The 25,518-nt window shown below is 34.3% G+C and overlaps 2 protein-coding genes across 2 annotated transcripts; one reads left to right on the plus strand and one right to left on the minus strand.

Moving 5' to 3' along the window:
* Positions 1-352: 352 nt before the first annotated feature.
* On the minus strand, positions 353-1,159 carry LOC123866546. The gene has a single exon (XM_045908194.1). The coding sequence runs from the start codon at positions 1,059-1,061 to the stop codon at positions 423-425; it is 639 nt and encodes a 212-aa protein (XP_045764150.1). The 5' UTR covers positions 1,062-1,159; the 3' UTR covers positions 353-422.
* Positions 1,160-12,499: 11,340 nt separating this feature from the next.
* Positions 12,500-25,060, plus strand: LOC123866543 (cytochrome P450 4g15). The gene is made up of 9 exons (XM_045908192.1): positions 12,500-12,621; positions 16,775-17,000; positions 18,928-19,131; positions 20,130-20,309; positions 22,457-22,653; positions 22,927-23,211; positions 23,288-23,525; positions 23,600-23,785; positions 23,993-25,060. Exons 2-9 carry the CDS (start codon positions 16,790-16,792, stop codon positions 24,169-24,171), a joined length of 1,680 nt encoding a protein of 559 aa, XP_045764148.1. The 5' UTR covers positions 12,500-12,621; positions 16,775-16,789; the 3' UTR covers positions 24,172-25,060.
* Positions 25,061-25,518: the final 458 nt, after the last annotated feature.

The raw sequence follows: 25,518 nt of genomic DNA on the forward strand, positions 1-25,518 counted from the left end.
ACGCTAGACGTGCCTGCTAACCGTTCCCACAGCCGCCGCGGAACCTGACACCTGACGCGGCGAAATTCGCGAGGACTGGGCACGGACACACATCACAATTAGCTTTAGAAGCCTCCGCCACAAATCGGCGGAGCAATTAGGATTATTATATGTTATAATTAGTTTATAATATGTACATTTTTAGTAATAAAAGTAGGATAAGGAACTTCTGTTTCCTTTCGCTCCCCCTGCAGCCGCCCTAATGTAACTATAGCCACAATAATAATATTGTGTCTTTATAAAATGTAAAAAAAACCTTCTGTTAATAAGAAATGGTTCTTTGTTTTCATGTTATAACAACATGAACCCAATGACGAAGAAAATGAAACGTATGTTTTATTTCTGAAATAGTATTTAAATAGGTATGTTGTAAAAATAATAAATTAAACAGTTACAAGCGGAACCTTCTGAGCGCTTATTTGTAAATCAATTTCGCATATCTGATAACAGGGTGTAGTCGTTTTTCGTGAAGCCACAAACACCATTTTCGCATTGCACGGAGGCTTTTCGTTCAAGTCGTCATATACAAAACCCAAATTGAAAGACAGTCCCGGTGGTATTCTTTTACATCTCGATAGTGAAAGATTGATATATTTAAGCTGTTCTAAATCTGGTACGAGCTTATATAGCTTTATGTATACCGGTTCTAGAGTTAAATTGCTGAACTTTATGTGCTCTGTTGTTACGCTGCCCCGCTTGTATTCTATACGATACGGATTAGGATAAGATACTAGACTATTTTCGCAGACGTAAGACGCAGTTTTTCTCAAAGGGCTCGAAAAATATTTCGATATTTCTATGAATCTCTCTACTTCTGATTTAAAAGCTTCAGTGGTTTCGTACTGTTCTTGAATATCTTCGACGGGGTCTACCTTTGATTCTTCTTGAGAACTCTTGGAGTCGCTTGCTTCAACGATCTCTGTTATTGGTGATTCCATGACCCTTGGTTCTATGCCATTATTTGCAACGGCAATCGGACGTCCTTTTTTATTAATAGGTTTTCCTTGTTGCTTTTGATTCATAATTAAGATTAATTAATTTTAAGAGTACACACCATCACACTGTAAATTTTGGTAAACTTGACGTCAACTGTCAAAATAAGTGGTACATTTTTATATAATAGGTCATACCATAAGCAAAGGACAAAATCAAAAAACCTTCATGATGACTTATATTCGCCTTTTCTTCGTCTGTGTTGGTGTTAGCTGGCGGGCGTGCTCTGCCTTTTTGGAGTGTTTTTTTTTTTTGGTAAAACTGACTGGAAAGCGCTCTAAGGGGGTGCCGTGCGTATGTCGGCGAGCGCAGGCACAGACGGGGTCCATACTTGTATAGTTTAACTAACTTGTTACAAATAACTACAAACTTGACATTGGCTAATCTTTGTAAAGCCAGACGAGAGAGAAAAAAATATATATTCGCCTTTCCCCTCCAACGAAGCGTTAAGCTAGTGCTGGAGTACTGTACGACAATAGTGCAGGTGGGATTCAAATTCAAATCATTTATTCAAAATACATAAGCATTATTTACACTTTTTGATAGTCAGTTGTTGGATTTGTATTTTACCTTTTAGATTTCAGTCCGCTCCTTTATTCGTTGAGCTATTCAGGCTCTAAATACTGTAAATATAGTTTACATTTTATTTAATAATATTGTTAGCAAGTTTCAAAATCTGTTAAAAATTATTTTACACTTTACTTTACAGCCTGACCAGAAATACTTATAAAAATTGCTCTAGGGACGCCAGTATAGTAGTATATTATGGTCACTAAGTTTGTGGTGTTGAATATATGTATTAGTTTCATGGGTTTTTCTAAATATGTCGAGGTATTTTATTTTTCTGGTCAGACTTCACATAATATGTATATTACATTACAAACTATAGCATAATATTATAATGATACACAACACAAAATAATGACGCGATGTGAGAGGCATATTATGGTAAGGTACTACGTAATTAAAGTACGAAATGACAGAAAACACTGCTTTCAAAATGTTTCAAAAGCAAAATCCTGTAGCTGTAAAATACGTGTTTGTCTCTTTTTATTAGTGTCGCTTTTTCGTTTCATCAAGTTTCAAATCTGAAAAGAAGAAATCATTTTAAAAACATTAGGATAAAATATAATTCATAATTCTTAAAATGCATAAATCATAGATTATAAAGATAAAGATGTATTTTAGATTGCTACTGTCTACCACTGTACTATTATGTATTCTGAGCTAAATTTCTAAAGCTTTTGTGCTTTTAAAAATGTTTTGAAAGAATTATTTAGGTATAGTTACATTACACTGATCACTGCATACCAAAAGGTTGCATTCAAACTGCATTCAAATTAAAAATGCGTCGAATGCACGTGCAAGGCACCTCTTTTGAACTTGAAGGCCTTCTTACTTTAATCGGCAATTATCCTTCGCGAGACTACTTGAAGATTGTAAAATATGCCCTTATCTCATTATGAATATGGCTTTATCTTAGCTCTGCGCAGATTATGAGCGTTTTTTCTGGCGGTTACTAACTAGGCGGTTAACGTGTAGTTGTGTTAATAAACAGGTCATAAAAACAATAGACTACAGGCCCATGTTCAAAAATGGATGGGTCATATGAACCACCAGGTGACGTATACAGGACGATATAAGAGCATAAAATAATAAGATTCAGCACTATGCCGTCACTTGTAAGCTGTCCAACAGAGTGCTGGTGAGAATTGAAAAGTGCAGGTAGAGTGAGTACATTTTGGTCATATATTTTTGTACGGCATTTTTACCATCGATAGATCCATGAAAAATAATAAGAAAGCGCGCAGTGCCGTAAAAAAATGGTGCGCCACAAAGTCAGTAAATTTTTTGATTTTCTGACAATTTCCAGGGTAAATTTAGTCATTTAATTCTGTACGGCACTAGTTTCATACTGTTTCAATACAGCCTCTAATCCATTATTCCGCAACGCCGTACAAAAATCATGCGACAAGGGGAAAAAATTGAGGGTAGCAACCCCCTCTCTTTCCGTGGTCCGGGGGGTGATTTGAAACAACATAAAATTAATTTATTTTGAAAGTGTTTTATGCATAGATAATATTTTTTTACATGCCGTACATTTTCGTTGGTCCAAAGGTTTGTAGGGGATGTGGATATTATATACACACCCGTTCACTTCAGTTAGACGGCATAGTGATTTTATCATATTATCAATTGTTCTCTTCAAAAATATGTTAATGCCGTACAGTATCAGATGGCCATAAAGTACTACACCCTTAAAATGGTAGCGTCATTTTCATCAGCCTAAAAGGTATGGTCTGCATTAAAATGTACGGCATAATTTTTTCCTAATTTATTTATCTTAATACTATTTAAAACAAGGGAAAAGCGTAGAAAATTGCTATATTTTATTAATCTATGAATATTTAAACTTTTGCTATAATTTGAAAAATTTCAGTTTTTGTATTTATCTATAATTTTTTTTAGAACAGTTTCTTTTGAACGGCAATACTATATAACAATAGTATTTTACACTATCATGTTAAAAAAAAAGTTGCCGTACAGAGTCAAATGATTTTACAGCTTTAAAAATTAAGTATACCATGAAATTAAGATAATTATTGATACACATTCAAATGAACACTAATTTTTTTACGGCATTATTTTTAATAGTACTTTTGAGTGCTAGATAATGTTTTGGAACCAAAGCCGTACTTTCTCAAATCACCCCCCGGACCACGGAAAGAGAGGGGGTTGCTACCCTCAATTTTTTCCCCTTGTCGCATGATTTTTGTACGGCGTTGCGGAATAATGGATTAGAGGCTGTATTGAAACAGTATGAAACTAGTGCCGTACAGAATTAAATGACCAAATTTACCCCGGAAATTGTCAGAAAATCAAAACATTTACTGACTTTGTGGCGCACCATTTTTTTACGGCACTGCGCGCTTTCTTATTATTTTTCATGGATCTATCGATGGTAAAAATGCCGTACAAAAATATATGACCAAAATGTACTCACTCTACCTGCACTTTTCAATTCTCACCAGCACTCTGTTGGACAGCTTACAAGTGACGGCATAGTGCTGAAACTTATTATTTTATGCTCTTATATCGTCCTGTATACGTCACCTGGTGGTTCATATGACCCACCCATTTTTAAACATGGGCCTGTAGTCTACAACTTTTAGGTACCGATTCGGTTTATATCCTGTACCTGCTATTACATATACAACAACAAAATCATAAAAATAATAATAAATGAGGCACAAAGTTCACTGACCTGTGTTATGAAATATAGGTAACTACTATAAATAAAAATATATAGGTGCCTATCGGAATATTGACGATGGTATAAATATAGCTTATAAGGAAAATCCAAATGGTATAAAGTGGATTTGTAGCAAAAAAATAACCGTGGTGATCTTATTGATGCACGGAGACAACGGCTTTTAGCATGCGACCGATTTTTATTGGTTAGGGCGTTTTTCGTAAAAAAAAACCGATTTCAATAACCACAAACACTAAAAAGTAATGTAAAGTTAAGTAAAGTTATGTTTACAAGAGTAAATGTAGTTACATAAATATTTATGAAGCTTTTATTCTTCATATTGTTTTGGGCCTCCGCATTGGCACCTCATTGGCACCATAATATTATGATCCTCATTGGAATCAAATGAATTTTGGCAGGTAAGTAGGTCTTATAGCACAAGTAAAGGAAAATATCCGAAAACTGTGAATTTGTAGTTACATCACAAAAAAAAATGTGTTCATGAACGAATAATTGTTATTTTCAATTTTTAAAGTGAGATAACTATAAGTACCAAGTGGGGTATCGTATTATGAAAGGTTTTAATCTGTACATTCTAAAACAGATTTTTATTTATTTTTATGCATTAAAGTTTTTGATTTATCGTGCAAAATGTTGAAAAAATACCTGAGTATGGAACCTTCGGTGCGCGAGCCTGACTCGCACTTGGCTGGTTTTTTTATTTAATCCATTGAAGGTTTTCTACGAAAAAATACCCGGTGAAGCAGCAATGTAGAACCAACCAACCTCGGTAGCTATCATTCAGTGTTAGACACTGAGTTAGCGAATCACCTAGCACAACTCATGCAACTGGATCGAAATATTGATTATTCAAAATACCCATTAACCTACGATGTTTATATTACTATCCCTACAACTACCTACCTACAACTTAAACAACCATTATTCTTTATAATCGTCTCTTGGACATTGTTTAAATCACGTTTAAATACATAAAAAAAATACCTACTGCGCGGACCTACCTAACAAGAACATCGACTGCCAATAATAATTATTGTTTGGAAGCAATACAGAGAGTGGAATCCTACCAGAAAATTATTTATTACTTTTTATGGTAGGTATATTTTATTTGCATAACAGCTAAACAGCATCTGATTATGATTTGCGTATTAGGAATTGTTCATAATAAAATTAGAAACATTCCGGTTCCGGTATAGGTAAAACATAAAATAAACTATTTTAAACAGTACCTACTTACAAATAATAAATCCTAACTATCTGCACCACCAGATCTAGATCACCAGAAGACTTGGACAGCCACAGAAAAACAGGTCAAGTGCAAGTTGGACCCTTACACGAAGGGTTCCGTATCATCGTACAAGATTTACAACACTGTAGGTAGGTACCTACTTATTTTTTTTTTAGTTTACATTTTAAAATGACGGACGGACAGACGGATGGAGGTACATACCGCGAAGGCTTAGTAATAGGGTCCCGTTGGCAACCTTCGGGTACGGACCCCTAAAAACGAGAGGCCTACGAAATTTGCTGCTGCCGAAATATGTTGAAAATAGGTTGGGTGCCAAAACTAAGAAACGACAAAGTAAAAAACCGGCCAAGTGCGAGTCAGACTCGCTCACCGAGGGTTCCGGATTCGGGTATTTTTTCCGACATTTTGCACGATAAATCAAAAACTATTATTTCGTCGGTTCGTTATTAGTTTTTTCACACACACTCGATATCTACCTATACTAATTTATGAAATAGGAAACGAATGCATACAAATTCTATATCAATTAATTTTAAAAGAAACAAATACGTATTTTTTCTGAAAACGATCAATAACACAAAAACGGAACCTTTTTGCCCATAGGTGTTTAGAGGTCATTTGATATAGTATTTGACCTCCTCTACAATCTCTCAAAAAGAAGGTAACGTTTTAAAAAAAAAAATCCCCGCTTCAAAACGTTTCTGATTTTAAATCTATACTAATATTATAAAGAGGAAACCTTTGTATTTTGTATGTTTGTATTGAATAGGCTCAAAAACTACTGGACCGATTTCAAAATTTCTTTTACCATTACTTAGAGGGATTCTTCCGAATCCGTATAGGCTATATTTTATCCCGGAAAACCCGAGCAAAGCCGGGGCGGGTCGCTAGTAATATATAAAAAGCATAAATTAAAAAAAAAATCAAAATCGGAGCTGTTTCTGAGGACTTTCGACGAAAAGGCTTTTATTGACTTTACTAGAAAGGCAAAAGACAAATCTAGCAAAATGGTAAAGTAGACAGTGCAGACAAGGCACTAAGGCGTGTGTGTTGACACTAATTAAAATGTAAAATTATTTTAATGAATACAAAATGCGCGTGATCAAATTACAATAAACAATTCCTAATTCCACGAGTATTATATAGAGATCATCGAATCTGGATATTTTATTCCATTTCATTCCATCTCAATGCTCCCGGAAAATTAAAAGCTTCAAGAATGTTTTAAATAAATCATATTTTTTTGGGCACAAAAAAATAATTTTATCTTTCGACGTGAATTTATTGAGTACTAGCACATCGATGTTACTAGCTGGTACCCGCGACTTCATCCGCGTGGATTTAGGTTTTTTTTAAATCCCGTGGGAACTCTTTGATTTTTCGAGATAAAAAGTAGCTAAGTAGTACCTACCCAGTCAAAAGTCGATCCGTTGCTCCGTTGCGACGTGATTGAAGGACAAACCAATAAGTCAGGAAACAAACACACTTTCGCATTTATACAACACATAAATTTACAATAAGCTTTCGCTAAAATTCGCCATACTTATTTCGTACACAAGTATTTATTGATATGATGTATCGACATATTTTAACACTAGCTGATGCCCGCAGCTTCGCCCGCGTGGATTTATGGTCTGAAATCTCGTGGGAACTTTTAATTTCCCAGGACAAAAGTAGCCTATCCGTAATAGCCCGTCCCGGGGATGCAACGTGTACCACGTAAAAACATTTGAACGGATGATCCTATAAAAATCCCGAGGGATCGCCAGGATTTAGGAATGCTATTCCTTACAGCATCAGGGTTGAGGAGTTGGGTCCTCGAAGTCAACGACAAAGTCTTTACTTGGTACAGATACCTTCAATATCAATCAATTTATACTTAACCGACAGTTTCTAAATCCCATCAGTATTGATGGTGAGGTCCCCTGCAGCATCAGGATTGAGGAGTTGGAATCCAATTTTTTTATGAAACAATGTCACAAAGTTCCTCTATGGATCAAAAAAAATTACGCAAATCGGTTCTGAAATCTCGGAGATTTCGGTGTACATAGGCAGAAAAACACAACCCCCTTTTTGAAAGTCGGTTAAAAAAGTAGCCTATGTTACACCCTGGTCAATCCTCTACTTGTCAGTGAAAATCCCGTCAAAATCGGTTCAGCCGTTCCAAAGATTAGCCTTTTCAGACAGACAGACAGACAGACAGACAGACAGACAGACAGACAGACAAAAATTTTAAAAACGTGTGATTCAGTGTTGGTATCGTTCAAATAACCATATGAGCTTAATATGAGGTAATTATTTCGAAATTACAGACAGACACTCCAATTTTATTTATTAGTATAGATTAAAAAAGTAGCCTATGTTACACCCTGGTCAATCCTCTACTTGTCAGTGAAAATCCCGTCAAAATCGGTTCAGCCGTTCCAAAGATTAGCCTTTTCAAACAGACAGACAGACAGACAGAAAGACAGACAGACAGACAGACAGACAAAAATTTTAAAAACGTGTGATTCAGTGTTGGTATCGTTCAAATAACCATATGAGCTTAATATGAGGTAATTATTTCGAAATTACAGACAGACACTCCAATTTTATTTATTAGTATAGATTAAAAAAGTAGCCTATGTTACACCCTGGTCAATCCTCTACTTGTCAGTGAAAATCCCGTCAAAATCGGTTCAGCCGTTCCAAAGATTAGCCTTTTCAAACAGACAGACAGACAGAAAGACAGACAGACAGACAGACAGACAAAAATTTTAAAAACGTGTGATTCAGTGTTGGTATCGTTCTAATAACCATATGAGCTTAATATGAGGTAATTATTTCGAAATTACAGACAGACACTCCAATTTTATTTATTAGTATAGATTTACCCTACCCTAACGCAGTGGGTGTACGGGTAAATACGAATTCCCTTTCCACCTAGTAGGAGAAGCCGGTCGGTGCACGGGTAGCTTCCCAAACTCTTATACATCCATACTTATATCTGTTGTTTTGCGAAAGTGTGTCTGTCTGTCTATCTATCTGTTACATTTTCACGACCCAGACAACAAACAAAACTTGGTTCTTTTCATAGACATAGGCTTTTTGTTTCGGAAAATCAAAAAGTTATCAGGGGATTCTTAAAAACCTAGTCATGAGGACAAAGTTGTGGACATGAAATAACAAAAATCCATTCTAATATTACATTAATGCGAAAGTGTATCTGTCAGTGTTGTCGAATTTTCGCCAAACTCGCCCAAACTCGAAACATTCGCCCAGTGGAGCCACACGGTTAGAGCTTTTAGGAACATTTAATTTTTTTCCACTTAATTATTTGCTACTCCATCATTACAATGTTTGTTATGTTAGCATTAATTAGGTCTACTTAGATATTTATTTTTCATATAAAATATGCACATAAAACAGTCAAATTACTACTTATACTTATCAGAAATCTTAATGAGGCGCATAATAATATTATGATCGTGTGGGTATCGATCTGTAGTTAATAAAGTAAAAAAACGCCATTCGTAGAAACTGCAAGTTTATTGGGTATTGCACAACTTTAATTTTACAGACGCGGACGTAAGTTAAAAAGAAATGTTTTTGTATACTAACTTGTGAGTCACTATTCAGCCTTGATTTAATAGAACGGATGGAAAATAACCTATTATTTTCCATAATATTTTTGCTACAAAATACCTACCTACACCTATAAATAAAATTGATGTCTATGATTATTTTTACAACGATCGACTTTTTATCCACGGGGGAACATAACAGCAATGCATGTTTAAGTCTGTGAATGTGTGTCTATGTTTGTATGTAGGTACGACTGCATTGCTACCGTCTTACTCAAAAAACTACTGTGGCAATTTTAATGTGGATATTTTTTAATTAGATTAGATTAACGACTTTAGACAATAGACTGAATGTTCAGAAGTTACTGCAGTAGGTACTTAATTGATTTTAATATACATATTACTCTAGTCTCCACTGTTGGTCCGTCCGTTCCGTCAGCAGGCTGTATCACAGAATGTGTATTTCTATTGCCGCTATAACAACAAATAAGTAGGTACTAAAAATTTCAAAGAGATCGCCATGAAAATTAAAAAGTGTTATTTCTTGTACGATGGTACAGAACTTTGCGGCATTCCATCGTACTCGAAAGTGCCACTAAATGGACCGCCTTGAGATGCTTGAGACTACATCATACAGCTGCACGGAGCCGCTGGACATGGGCAGTACAAAGCCGTAGTGTGAAAATTCTTACAAGAGCCGGCAGGGCACGTTTATTGGAGAATTATGAACAATACCTAGGTGTTTACTAAGTGTTTATGATAATACGGGAGTCGTAAAGCAATAATCACTATAACGACATAAAACTAGTTGTTGCATTTAATACACCGGGTTTGTATTCAAATGAACACGATGACTACCTAGGTACATACTTGGTACATAGTTATGTTTCCGGATCTTTAAAGCATTGTTAGTACTTAACTACAGCCCTATAGGCAATATTTCATGCAAATGAGCTATTTCGTTTTATAATATCAATAACTAGTTTTTTGTTTTTTTTTTTTTAAACTAATTTACGCACTTACGCTTCAGCGATCACACAAATTCTCAAACCCCTATTAGATATAGATCAGACAGTCATTCAGTCAGTCACCTTTTCCATTTATAGGTATACCTACCTACTTATTTAAATTTTCGATGTTAAAAACAATAAATTATACGCACTATTTACTAATAATTAATGAACACAATTTGTAGACGATCCCTGTTCAAATTTAAAAAATAAAGTATAATGTATAATAATAAATAATTAATTAGTATTTTTCAATTTTGAAAGTAAGATAATTATACCAGCTGGAGTATCATATGAGAGGGCTTTTCTTGTACATTCTAAAACAGTTTTTAATTATTTTTATGCAAAATAGTTTTTGATTTATCGTGCAAAATGCCGGAAAATATCCGAGTACGGAACTCTAGGTGCGCGAGTCTGACTCGCACTTGGCCCGTTTTTTTTTTTAAATCACGTCGGCATTCCTCACCCTATACGTTTTCCAAAACTCTAAAAACTCTAAAATGAGTGTTATTATTAAACACTTGTACTTATCTTGATTTTATCATATTATGTAATAATGTAAATAACAGTTTATAGGTACGAGTACGTAATAACTATCTGACACGCCCGGGCTTTACTTGGGTAGTACTATACGTTAATATTAAATGTAAGAAACATAGGTAATTATTATTTTAACTTACAATGTTACTCGTAATAAAACTTTTTTAGTTCTTTGTAAAAATGTGTAGTTGATACTGTCTGCTACTAAAATTTTATTGAGGTTTTCACCCCAGCATATATTAATAAGGTCCAAGATCCCAGTGCCACCAGACGTTTCTAATTTTCCGAGAAACAAAATTTATGGGGTAGAGTAGTAGTATCATTGACATATGCATATTTGCTAGCTTGTGCCAACGACTAATAATATAAAAACATCATCTACTAAAGGTATTGTGCGTAAAAACATTACTTACTTTTCTTAAAGTCTGAGTGCTAACTTTTAAGTAGGTATATTTCCTAATATCATAATATTATATTAAAAATTATGTTATTTTCTAACATCAGGCGGAAATTACCGCGTGACGGGTAGTGTCTGGCAGTATTGAATATTCATTATTAACAATATTCTGTAAAACATACATAAAAATCTGCACAGCAGAAAAGTGAGTAATGTTTTGACGTAGCTAACTTTAGCCGCTGATACCTATAAATTGGTTATCTGCAGAAGCTAGCAGATGTGCGTACGTTGTTGATAGAATTGGAATGGATAGTTGCATGGCTACGCTGTCTAAGGTTAGATTAAAAAACAAAACAAACAATTTTTCTATTAAATTAATAATATATGATAAGAAGTGGGCAGCACCCATTAGACACTATCTGTAGTACATTTTACCAGGAAAAAATATGAAACTACATGGTCGTGACCTGACAAAATTATCATCCTAAATTAGACGAGGTATAGGTAAGTCTGGCGGTCCTGGGATCTTACTTTATTTGTGCCAAAGCCTTCAAGGTTTACTGACAAATTAGCAACAGTTAATATTTTATTTCTATTTAACTGACGATATTATTTGACCCTAGATAAGTTTAGTAAAACAGGTCAAAATTAGTTTAGTCTTTATAACAGGTAAATCCATCCGTGCAAAAAAGGGGTCTAAACAATAATAATAATCAGCCAGTCTAACATTATCAAGAACAGGATAAAGATCAAAGCACACCATTACCAATTTTAAATCTCTGAAAACCAGACGTGTTTTTTTTTTAAATTTTGAATTGCCTAAAGTAACGGTAATAAAACGGTTAGTTAGTAAATAGTAATAACTAACAAACTAACTTTGTTTCTTAGGTTTTAGGCTCAAATAATTGCTTTTCATATCTGTACGTAGTAGGTATAATATCATTATAGATATATAGATTTAATGTCATATTATAACCTACGAGTAGGTACCTGGTACATAGTACCATTTCTATATTATAATATATTATTTAGTAGTATGTACTGTTATAGTATACTGCATAATATAGAAGTACTATTTCTTACCGATGACATTTTATAGCGTAGATACCTACATAACATAATAAATGTAACTATAAATTCTGATAATAATAGATACATATTATTAATTATTACTCTTATGTAACGCACATCAGGGTAAAAAGATATGGCTAAAAGTATACAAATGGCTTTCATTCAATGAAGAGAGTTTGTATGGTAATATTCGTTTTGTAACTCCATTCAATCCACACTCTTAAAAACAAATCCTTCGACAAAAAATATCAATTTCACTCCAATATGAGCTAATCTTTTAACTTGTATGGAACCATATCCATCGTATAAACTCATACGCCGGTGTCATGCGCGTGACGTCAAGGGCGTGTATATAGATGCTTGCGCAGGAAATTAATAGATAGTCACAACTGAGACGCGGTTAGTGGTTATCCCTTAGCCAGATTTTAGTATATAATATATATTATAATATAGTGTTTGCCCAAGAGAGCTGATCCTTACAAAAGGTAGGGGTACAGAAATATTATTTAACAGTGTGATGTGCAAAATTGAAATTTGAATTAACCGCAACCAAAATGGATTTCGTTTCACGGTATTGGAATAGGAATCTTAAAGTATGTTTATTTTTAAGGATATTCCCTTATTTATTTCATGTTTAGATACTAATTAAATAGCCAAAAAATAAAATAATATTACAACGTTACTATGCGTGTAATTTGTAACAAGAAAATTAATTTATTGATACTTTTCAGTTAGAGAGTTTTGCTTAGGTACCCATAATAATATAAAAAAATAAGTATATTTTTGTAAATAAATTATATGCTACAAGTGTAAAATAATAATTTATAATACCCCCGACAAGTGAAGGTTACAGTAACTAGAAAAGAGCTGATAACTTTCAAACGGCTGAACCGATTTTCTTGGATTATAGGCATAGCTAAGAACACTCTCGATCAAGCCACCTTTCAAACAAAAAAAACTAAATTAAAATCGGTTCATTAGTTTAGGAGCTACGATGACACATGACAGATACACAGATACACACGTGAAACTTATAACATCCCTCTTTTTGGGTCGGGGGTTAAAAACTAAGACATGCTTAGTGAATAATCGTGACTTCATCTGCGTTGAATGTGAATGTGCTTATTCTGTGTACCTACACAATATTGAGTTTTCTGGTGATATAATATTATGTCTCAAGTGAAAATCCTTTTAGAATCTTTCGAATAAGATTTACAAAAATACACATTGAAATTACGTGACCTGTGTAAGTCACAGGCTTGCCATCCTTAACCAAGGATAATTATTATTGAGGAGCTGGCGAACAAAAAGCGGCGTAATTACATTTTTGATCAAAACACATTTTTCATCAGAGATCTTTTTGGCCTACTGAATACAAAACTGAACTTATTTTCAAGTATAACGGCCTAAAATTGTGCTAAACTTGTCCCGAAGTTCGTCAGTTCAACCCCTGAAGTCAATTCCAAATAAAACAGTCTAAAACTGTGCTACAATAGAGTCAAAAGTTCGTTATTTCGATGAAAACGGTATAATTACCTATAGTAAAATTTCAACAGCTTTCTTTCAGTCTTTTGCTCCTCCGGTAAAATTAAATTTCATTCAATTATACCGTTCTGTTCACCAGCTCACAATATTTGAAAACATTAGGTACTTTTTGCTGCTCAAAATTACTTTGAGCGTATAATTTACTTTTCTTGGAGATTCAATTGGCAGTATTATCCTTTAAAAAATCACGTAGGTAACTGATTTTTGAACTAGGTAGATACTAGATATTCAAATCAATCTCAACAACTTACAATTCGCCCAGTGTAATTTATCCCTGACTAAGCGCGAGGATGCTGCGAAGCATAAATGGAGTCGGTCTAGGTCATAAACGTATTAATATTACTACCGTATCTTTATGATCTAGGCCAGCGTTTTCCAACGTTTTCAAGGGACCCCTTGAATTAAAAGTAGTTCGTAATACAAAAAGAATTCAAAAAATAAATAAAACCGACTTCAAAAACCACAAACACTAAAAAGTAAAAAAAATAAAATTTGTTTCTACACATGTAATGTATGTATGAAGTCGAGCCAGCATAATAAAAGAAACTAGAAATCAAAGTGTGAAGCTCGCCCGACTTCATACATAGGTACATTTCACGTGTAGAAACAAAAATTACTTTTTACTTTTTAGTGTTTGTGGTTTTTGAAATCGGGTTTATTTTTCTTTTAAAAAAAATTATTTCACAATTTTTAGTGGCCCACTGTACTATAATATGCTATGCCCAGTTAAAACGCTACTGTTCACTAAGCTATTACACTGATCGCGAGCAATTTGCCCTTATCCATTGAGGAGTTCTGTTCTCCATCTCCGAAGATATTCATCAGATCTTCACTAAATTTATATGGGACCACCTGCAATGTATACCCTTTCAAACAAAAAAAAAATCCATATCGGTCTAGGCGTCTTTGAGTAAACGGCAAACAAACATAAAATGGAATATCCTCACAAGCCCCAGGGGTCTGCTATTTTCGGTAGGCATAAAAGTCCGAGTAGATAATTTCCTCATTTCTTAGGTTAAACTTTTTACGTTGAGATTTAAAACCAATAAAGTAATACGATCATGATATTCATGACTAGTAAACGCATAAATATGTAGATTGGTAACAGGTTTTTAATATATAATCCATGTAATTTATCAATAATACCTACCAGCTAATAATATTTATCCACCAATTAATCATTTATAACGATCACTTAAAAATATTCAACTGTAGGTACGAAAAATTATCGATAGTATTCATTTCCTAAAAAAAAAAAAACGCGTCCCTTTACTTTGACTGTGCTACAGTGTGTTATTTTATTTGAAGTTCAATAAAATATAGCAAAATAAATTCAGTACATACTACATATCTATACTAATATTATAAAGAGGTAAAGTTTGTAAGTTTGTGTGTAAGAAGTAATCTCTGGAACTCACCAGTAGAAAGTTAAACTATTCCTGAGTGACGTAGGGCACATTTTATTTTCAAAAAAAATTGAGAATATAATATAAGCTGGCTAGGTGAGTTATTTGAAATGTCTGAAAATACTGGCTTAGTGGAGGTCTGTAGGGAAAACCTACATATATAATCTCAGTTTCTAGACCCAGCAGTTTGCGCTGATAGCTGATATTATGTCGGTCAGTTAGTTTTTCCTTTTATATACAAGATAATAATAGAAGTTCTTAATTTACTTATGTTTTATTAATAATATTCATGAATCGCTAATAAATTTCAATGACGTGTTTTTCTTTTAAAAAAACACAATAATTATGCAGATTATTTATAAAAACTACGAACTAAATGAAAAAAATAGTTAATGTATTAGGTATGTTATTTAGTTACAAACTTACGAAAGAAATAAAGAAGTTTTCGTTTTAAGGTAACCAGCTGACTAGCTGAGTTTTACTGAAATGTCTGAAAATCCTGGCTTAGTGGAGGTCTAAAGGGAAAACCAGCGTACAAAATCTAAGTTTCAAGGCCCAGTAGTTTGAGATGTTACGTCGATTATGTCATTCAGTCAATTTCTCTCTTTATATTATTATATACAAAGTAATGATAGAACTTCTTAATCTACATATGTTTTATTAATAATAATCATGATTCATTTATAAAATTTGAATGACGTGTTTGACTTTAAAAAAAAAACAAAATAATTATGGAGATTTTATTTATAAAAACTGCGAATCAAACAAACATTACGCAATATTGTTAATTTATTACGGTCAATTCGGAAGAAATCCAGTTTTTATATTATGTAGCTCTATTATTAAATTTTGCGCATGTGACGGTCAACTGATCGCTTATAATAATAATATTTGCTGCCTTTTTAGTGGTTAATTATTCATCCAAGATTTTTAGGAGTTGTTTGCTGAAATATTACTTTAATAAAAATGGTCTTAGCCATTACTTACCTACATTACTTAAAACTATGGACAAACATGGATTTAACAATGAAGTCTATCTGTTGACACCAATAACAACGACTATAAGTCGTACTAATCAGTAAACTCGGTATAGGATTTTTTTAAATGTAATAGTCTGAAGGATATTTCTGTAATACTTCAGTAATTACAATTAGCGTAGCTGGAGTACGACACACATAATCATCTCTCCGTCACTTATCCCATACAAACGTAGTTTGGATCGCAGTTGAATATTAACTAATCAAACTCGATATGATTTTTTTAGACGCGTTCTAGAAACTAATATCTACGTCGGTGGTTTGCAATATTTCCCTAAAAGTAACCAGTCTTAAAAAGTAATACGGGTTTACAGATTTAGAGTGTAACTGAAATCTGGAAACCACGAACCATGGATTTTTATAAAAAAGGGGGACTACTTGTGGCTAAGAAAGTATTGAAGCACTGCAATGGCGGCGGTGCAAGTATAATATGTGAGTGGAATAACAAAAGTAATGGTTGAGTTCGATTGGTTAGTAGCTGATTAGTAGGTAGGTAGGTATTCGAATGAGAGCCAAGCCAAACTACGTTTGTTTGGAGCGCACTACGATTGAACCCCTATTATTATCAATATTATGTACTTACCTATAGGTATTACTTATTATGAATTTTTTTATCAACCATTAATCATTATCATTTTTGTGTTAACCAGTAAAACACCTTCAAAATGAGCTACACGGCTGCCGAGAGCGTCCTGGTGTCCAGTACGTGGGCAGCCACCAACCTGTTCTATCTGCTGCTGGTCCCTGCTCTTCTTCTATGGTACTCTTATTGGAGGGCTTCTAGAAGACACTTGTACGAGCTAGCGGAGAAGATTCCAGGACCTTCTGGATATCCGCTAATTGGAAATGCTCTGGAATTTACTGGAGGCTCAGTTGGTAAGTTACAGGACTTAGTAACCTATCAACCTTATGACTGATGCTATGTGACCATTAAGTGACGATATAGATATGGATTGAAGGGCATAATCTTGGAAAAAGTGGTTTCGCGACGTCGCATCGTACCAGTTCAACAATAAATCGCCAGGTAAAAGCCTTGCATTGAGCCTGATAATATAAATTATTTTCACTCAGTTGTACCTATCTCAAAAAATAATAAGTAGGTTATTGCTTCTACAGTGCAAAAGTTAATTTTATTCGGAAATAATCAATAAATAATTAATAAGTTCAATTGAAATTACAATTAATTGCATAATTTAAATATGCATATAGTTCAAAAAAAAAGGTTAAATTCCAATTTTAATTTTAAATTAGGTAAGTACCTAATACCTAATTTAAAATGGAAATTGGCTTGAATGAGTTGGTTGAAATGTATGCATATTTTTCTCATTATTTACCAGTTTCATCATTTAATGCTTAAATTTTTGAATATACCAAGAACAGTCTCTCATAATTATTAAGTTACGTGAATTTATTAGTCTAACACTACTGCACTGGTGCGCTTTCAACTTGCGTAGAGCCTAGAGGCACACTAGAGGTATGCGTCCATCGTATGCGTCATGTAAACTGCCGAAACAATGCATGCAATAGTTCATGCATCAAATTCAAATTCAAATTCAAAATATTTTTATTCAATTAGACTTTTACAAGTTCTTTTGAATCGTCAAAAGCATCTACCACTGGTTCGGAATGCCTTTCCTACCGAGAAGAACCAGCAAGAAACTCGGCGGTTGCTCTTTTCAAAGATTTGATATACAATATTATGCCATGTATAAAAGCAATTGAAGTCCTGCGCATTGCTGGAGCGAATTGCAGGTCAAATCCACGCTTTTTTATCATTTACATAATCTTCGATAGTATAATATGCTTTTCTCAGGAGCATATTTTTAATAGATTTTTTGAACCTGTGTAAAGGCAAGTCCAAAATTGGCTGAGGAATTTTGTTATAAAAGATTATACCCATTCCCACAAATGACTTTTGGACCTTCCTGAGGCGGAGCGTAGGAGTCGCAAGCCTGTTACGGTGTCTAGTCAGCCTGTTGTGTAGATCGCCAACTCTCTTATAACTAAGAATATTTTACAAAAAATATGTTGTTGTAAATATATTGAGAGGCTACGGTAAGGATACCTATTTCCTTAAATTTTCATCTACGCATAGAAATAATTTATAGTTATTAAAAAGTGCGTGTTGCGTGTGCGTCACAAACGAGGGTGAGAATGCAAGAGAGTGCGTGCGTTATTGCGTGCACCACAGACACGTGCACGACACGCTATGAATAGGTAGTAAGTAGGTAGCGTAGTTATGCGTAAACCACAGACCATCTCTGTGGCGTCAACACAAATCGGAAGCGCATTAGTGTAGACCTTTTGATGGACTACCGGATGGACTAAGACGAACTGGGTGGGACGTGGCTGGCTGTGAAATACAGGAACATGCCCTCGGAGGGGACTAGGTATCCAGCAGTGGACACAATTACGTTGATGATTATTATAATGAATGGATAAATTATAAATCAAATTTAGATTCGTGTGCAACCTATGCAATAAATTAACGTGCGAAATATTAAACTTAGGCATTATTACTTCACACAGGCATTCTCTCCTATTCTATGGAATTGAAGGTTATGCATGTAAATTGTAAACCTCCTCCATGAAGTATTCTAAATGATGGTTATAATCGTACTGAAATCTACCCAGAAGAACAAATGCAGATTGCCACTTTATTTTATACCTTCTTTAATCAATACCAAGACGTCGTACTCATTAGAAAAGACAATAAAATGTATAGTTTATTCATTACAACATTATGTATAAGAAAAAGTAGTAGTGATTCTGTTGTAACAGATTTCTTTGTTTTTCATTTAAGATATTTTCAAGCGAATCATGGCGAGGAGCGAACAGTTCGAACATGAGAGTGCCGTCAAAATTTGGATTGGTCCCAGACTCCTCGTGTTTTTATATGACCCACGAGATGTCGAACTTATCCTCAGCAGCAATGTCCACATTGACAAGGCAGACGAGTACAGGTTCTTCAAACCCTGGCTTGGAGACGGCCTACTTATCAGTACGGGTAAGTCGTTATCTCTTATTAAAAACTAGCTTCGATTTAGGGGTTTTAATCCCGTAAAAACCGTATGTTTTTTTGGAAAAAAGTAGCCAATATCTTCTTGCATCAACTAACGAAAACCTCTGCGAAATTGGTTCAGCCATTTTGATTAGCCAGTTTCAAGCTGTATCGCGGATATGTAAGAATTGATCTTTAGAGCAATAATTAGGTCTAACTCTATCCTTTTCTTTTGCGAAAGCTTCACTTCAGTCGCAGATTTGAGCAATAACATGTGACGATGTGGCGTGCATTTATTACAACAAAAACAAAAACATTAAATTTTTTACCGATTTACCTATTTCATGCCGAGACAAAATCTGACTCAGGCGCTGGTAAGCAGATAGTCTGCCGACGGGACTTGCTACATTTTGATTATATCACTCAACCATGCAGCCTAGTGGCATGCCACAATGTCGCACTATATTGCCCTGGTTTAAACGAATTAATAGATCTTAACTCTACTACTTTAGCTTAATTTTACTTTGTGGGTTTGGCTTGTTTATTGTCCAAAAGAAGTTGCAGACTTTATTTAATAAGAAAATCGATACCGACCTAAAATCAGAGTTATCCTTATCGTAACAAAATGTGCCTATAAATAGATCTAGCAAAGATAGCCTATAACGCGCACCGTAAAGTATTGTGAAGACCACTGAATACTAATAAGCTAGACATATTATATGTACATAGCAATGAAAAGTTATAGGTTAAACCTAGGAAAGGTTTATTTTTTTATTCGATGCCAAGTTAGCCCTTGTTGTTTACTTCGGACTTAATATGTCTGGCTTATTCGATTAACTGATTTTGATGAAATTTGGGACAGAGATAACTCGCGTCCCGGAGATGTTGAAGGCTAGTTTATCCCGGAAAATCAAAATGTCCTTATAGCATTTAAAAAAATCTAAATCCACGCGGACTAAGTCGCGAGCATTATCTATGTTTCACGTAAACTATTTTAATTTAAGGTCAAAAGTGGCGCTCCCACAGAAAACTTATTGCTCCTACTTTCCACTTGAATGTGCTTAAGAGTTTTATCGAGCTCTTCAACGCCAACTCCAGGACCGTGGTTAACAAACTCAAGAAAGAAGCTGGCACCTTTGATTGCCATGACTACATGAGCGAGTGCACCGTTGAAATCCTGCTTGGTAAGTTAAATTGAGTTTTTCTTACCTATCATACTAAAAGCTTTCTACTTTAAAGCCAAAGTAATCTAAAACCAAACACTTCCAAGCTAATTTGGAAGAGGTATGACAGTTTACCTACCTTAAAATTGACAGTGCATCTTTTCTGGTAAGCATGGCCAATACCTCCCACCGCACCAGACCAAAGACAAATTAAAAATTCCCAAACTGCCTCTACCAGAATCGAACACAGGACCTCGCATTTAAAAGCGACTTCTGTTATCCCACAGCCTTCATACTGCGCCTGGGAGGTCAAAAACAACACGAAAATATATGTACTTATTTTAATTGTTTTTGTTATATCTAAGCTAAATTGCAAGCATTTAAAATGCTTAAACTGAAGTGCTTCTAAAAAGCTATTATTTGTCATATAGTCATGCTAGTCTATAACAAGGATATTATTATTAAAAACTGGCTGACCTAAATATCCTTATATGTATATACTACTTAAATGGCTATGTATGATTTATTTCTAAGTCACTAACACTAAGAATAGCCTTGATCTATCGAGTGCGGAAACCAACCAAGGAAGTTTGTGGTCGCAAATAAAACGTCGAAGAATAATTGTGATATATTTTAAGATTCAAGACATTATTGATATTCAAAGACATCTTGTAGAGACCATTAAAAATAATCTTTTAGATACAGATTGAGTCGGTTATTAATAAAAATCAATTAATTTTCCAATTCGAAATCTAGACCAAGAAATAGAAAGATAAGTAATCACATGCTACGCGGTGTATCGATCTTAATCTCAAGGATTAGCAACGAAAATGGGGCTGACAAATAAAAAACAATTAATATGTCGAGTCACGCACAAGAGTTACGGACAACACTGACCGCCTTGCCCCGCCGCGCGCCGGAACAGTGATCTTGAAGCTTTACCTACTTGGGCATATGCTGTGCAAACAAGATAGAATTACTAGTCTGAACAGTTTGCTATTTACAAACCTTGTAATGTCCTCAGCTGTAGTTATAACTTCTAGAGGTTCTTCGTAGTCACCTTCCGCCGTCCACGACTTATGGAAAATGTTGTTATTGTTTTATATTACTAAGTGATGTTGTAGTAGCCTGTAATTATGGCATAACTTAGCATCAATGTAAGGTATTTAAATTACAATTATTATGAACACTGTTCTGATATTGTTATTAGGTACTTTCATGAACAACTGAGCAACCTTTACTTATACACAAAAAAATGTACCTACTCTACCTCGACAAGAGTTTACCCACGGCTATTAAAACCCTACTGTTAGTATATTTTAGATCCATTATTTTGAAAATAAATAGGAAAGATCGTATTCCAAATTATTTTAGACGATCATCGCGATTTTACACGTTATCACATACGCGACAATATTAACAGTAACGCGATAGTATTAACAGTATCGTAATGTATCCGGATGCTCTTGAAATCCTGCGATCTCAGAATCGCCATAAGGTACCTATTGATAGTGTAGCACTCCCCCAAGCGGCAAAATATGCTAACTAAGCCTTAAGTACGAGTAGAGTAAGCAATTAGTTTATTCAACAAACAAATTACGACATAGGCAGTCCTATAAAATTTTCGTCCAGTAGAGCACGTTTAAATGATTCACGATAACATAAGGAAAAGTGTTATAGTACGCATTAAGTGTCAAGTTTAGCGACCCCCCATAAGCACACGTAATACTAATGGGTAATAATCACCATCAACGGGTGTGGAGTACTATTATTCGTTGCGAGAATTGTTGCGTAAGTTCTTGAATTGAACCGAGGTTATTAGTATGAATCTTTCACCCGAAAAACAATTGATGAGTACTATAGATTAAACATGCTACTTTAGGAATAGGAAACATTGTTCATAATAAGCGCCGATTGTTTGTTAGCAGGCAGGATAATCAAATGTTGAGAAAACTGAAGTACCAATCCATACTACTCACATATGAAGCGGAAAATCTTATTGATTTGATCAAAGTGTACTTACTACCTTATCTTGTTAATTACTGGAAAACGTGCTCTTTAGATACCTACTTGGTAGATCATGAAAAGTTTGACCAAGATTTTTTTTTTAATTAAGTCTCTACATGAGGGAGTACCTACTACCTGCTCACATTTGACTTCTTTTACAGAAACTGCTATGGGTGTAAGCAAAAGCACCCAAGACCAAAGTGGATTTGAATATGCAATGGCCGTCATGAAAATGTGCGATATTTTACATTTGAGACACACAAAGATCTGGCTCCGACCTGATCTGTTGTTTAACTTTACTCAGTACGCTAAGATACAAAATAATCTTCTCAGTGTGATTCACGGATTAACGAAAAAGGTATACAATATTACTTTATTTCAGTTACTAAGTAAATAAATATTAAAAAAAAAATTAAATAACTTTACAGTCATACTAGCTTTTGCCCGTGACTTCATCTGCGCTATGTAATTTATAGCCTAGGGAATCATGTATCTATCAATGAAAATTTTTCAGAACTGATTCATTAGTTCTGGAGATTACCTCAAACACAAAATTAACTTTTACCTCTTTATAATATCAGTATAAAGTTAAGTTTTATTGTTTGTGTCACCTTCTAATGTTATTTTTAAGGTCATTAAAAGGAAGAAGGAAGAGTATAAGAACGGCAAAAAGTCGGTCGTTGCTGATACAGAGGAGAATGGTGTGAATAAAGATGCTATGCCTACAAAGGTTACATCCGTCGAGGGTCTGTCGTTTGGCCAGTCAGCAGGTCTTAAGGATGATCTAGATGTGGATGAAGACGTTGGACAGAAAAAACGGCTTGCTTTCTTGGAACTTCTCCTTGAAAGTGCACAGGGTGGAGTTGTTATCTCCGATGAAGAAATTAAAGAACAAGTAGATACCATTATGTTTGAGGTACGTAAATATGTAGTTCTTAAATAACAACCTCGCTAAAATGCTTGAATGTAGTTTAAAAAATATAATTTTGTAGGGGCATGACACAACGGCTGCTGGTAGCAGTTTCTTCTTGTCTCTAATGGGAATCCATCAAGATATACAAGACAGAGTTGTTGAAGAATTGGACCACATATTCGGTGACTCCGATCGCCCTGCCACTTTCCAAGATACTTTAGAGATGAAGTACTTGGAAAGATGCCTCATGGAAACTCTTCGAATGTTCCCGCCAGTACCAATCATTGCCCGGCACTTAAAGCAGGAAATCACCCTGCGTAAGTAATATTTCAGAATTATCTTTATACTTAGTTTAAAATTCAAAATTCTAACATGTCATAATCTTCTACAGCTTCCAACGGCCTAAAAGTGCCAGCTGGTACGACCATCGTAATTGGAACCTTCAAATTGCATCGAAGTAAAGATGTCTATCCGAATCCTGAAAAGTTTGACCCTGATAATTTCTTACCAGAGCGCTCTGCGAACCGTCACTACTATGCCTTCGTACCGTTCTCAGCTGGTCCTAGGTCCTGTGTTGGTAAGTAAATTTAGTTATTTTAAATATTCGAACAAAATATTTTATACATAAAAGAAGGGGTAATATTCAAAACTGGAAGAACTGAATGTTAAGGCTCAATAAGGCAGCAATTTTCACTTTTCACCAAAAAGAATCGGCGTTGATTTTCGTACTTGTTCGCCAATGTTGCAAATATTGTTATATAAATTGTCATTTTGTTTTCAACAGGTCGCAAATACGCAATGTTAAAACTAAAGATTCTTCTATCTACAATCCTGAGAAATTTCCGTGTTTATTCTGACCTGAAGGAATCAGATTTCCAACTTCAAGCTGACATTATCCTAAAACGAGCTGAAGGATTTAAAGTACGCCTAGAACCACGAAAAAGGACTGCAAAGTCCTACTAATAGATACAGATAATAAAATTATGATGTGAAATATTAATGTAATAAAACTTTTATATATTTTTATTTTCGTAAAAAAAGAGTGAATGGCGTTGTTTTGCTTTTATAAAAGCAGCTGCTTGTGTAATAGCATACCTCGAACGCGGGGCATTGGGTACTCTTTATTCTACAGGCTTATCAAAGCACCAAAGTATTTTGATAATAAGTTACTTGAAATTTGATTTCAGGCATAAACTTACTATTATAACGTTAAAATAAACAAACTGTTTATGATTTCCTGTAGTAATAAGATAAATTATTATGAATAAAAAGAGGTTCAGGCTTAAAATCTTAATATTATAATGTAAAAAGAAAAGTCCTGACTCGCTCACTGACTGACTCATAAACGCCCAACCCAAATCCTTGGACCTAGAAGTTGAAATTTGACACAGAGGTTTCCTTTATATTTTAAACAAGGAATAAGACCGGATTTTTCAAAATTCCCACGAGAGCCAAGCCGCGGGCGGTCGCTAGTTTAATAAAAGAATAAGGTATGAATATAATATTTTCACTATTCAAATTACGAGTATCTTTTGAAAGTGGCGATAGTTCAGAACAATGTACTTAGGTACCTACTTACTTAACAGACCACATACTGTAATATTAACTGTTTTTAGTGTTAATATCATATTGTGATACCAGTACTGACTAAATTATTGATAGTTTTATTTCTAAGGAAGTTTTATATGTAGGGTGATAAAATTAATGGGAGCGATCAAGTTTTAAGTTATTAAAACTTTGGTTAATATTGTTTGTTATTATTAGGTAAATTAATTAATCGCTGTAAATAGTAACTTACTTGCATTTGTTATTGCAAATATGAAGGGTATTAATTAATAAACGTTTAAAATTATTAAGTTTTTTACTTCAAAAAATAGCATCATTTTTAAGCGCAAAACAAAGAAGGAAAGAGAAAGAAAAGGTAAGAAGTACCTAAGTAAAAGTATGATACTTCTGCAGTTAGCACGTCTTTAACTTAAACATTAATAAAAAATTAAGATGACAATCAAGCGTAAATAAATAATGCAAACTCGATGACGAAATAATTACAAGAAAAACACTCTGGAACTACTGAACCGATTTTGGAAATTCTTTCACCAGTAGAAAGCCACATTATTTCTCAGTAATGTTAGCTTTTTTATTTTATTTTTAAATTAGAGATCCCTATGAAAATTTTAATAAGCTACTCGCGCGATGCCTTGGCGAGTCGGCTTTATAATTTTATAAATGTCTGTCTGTCAGCTACCTTTTACACAGCCCAGCAGTTTTACCGATTTTGACGTTTGGTACAGAGTTAGCTTATATCCCGGA

This window comes from Maniola jurtina, chromosome 6 (assembly GCF_905333055.1).
Source record: "Maniola jurtina chromosome 6, ilManJurt1.1, whole genome shotgun sequence".
NCBI lineage: Eukaryota > Metazoa > Arthropoda > Insecta > Lepidoptera > Nymphalidae > Maniola > Maniola jurtina.

Coding starts and splice junctions, on each gene's coding strand:
- LOC123866546 (XM_045908194.1), bottom strand. CDS start 1,061: ATGAATCAAAAGCAACAAGGAAAACCTATTAATAAAAAAGGACGTCCG.
- LOC123866543 (XM_045908192.1), top strand. CDS start 16,790: ATGAGCTACACGGCTGCCGAGAGCGTCCTGGTGTCCAGTACGTGGGCA. Junction 17,001..18,927: donor ATTTACTGGAGGCTCAGTTG/GTAAGTTACAGG, acceptor TTTTCATTTAAG/ATATTTTCAAGCGAATCATG. Junction 22,654..22,926: donor TTCACGGATTAACGAAAAAG/GTATACAATATT, acceptor GTTATTTTTAAG/GTCATTAAAAGGAAGAAGGA.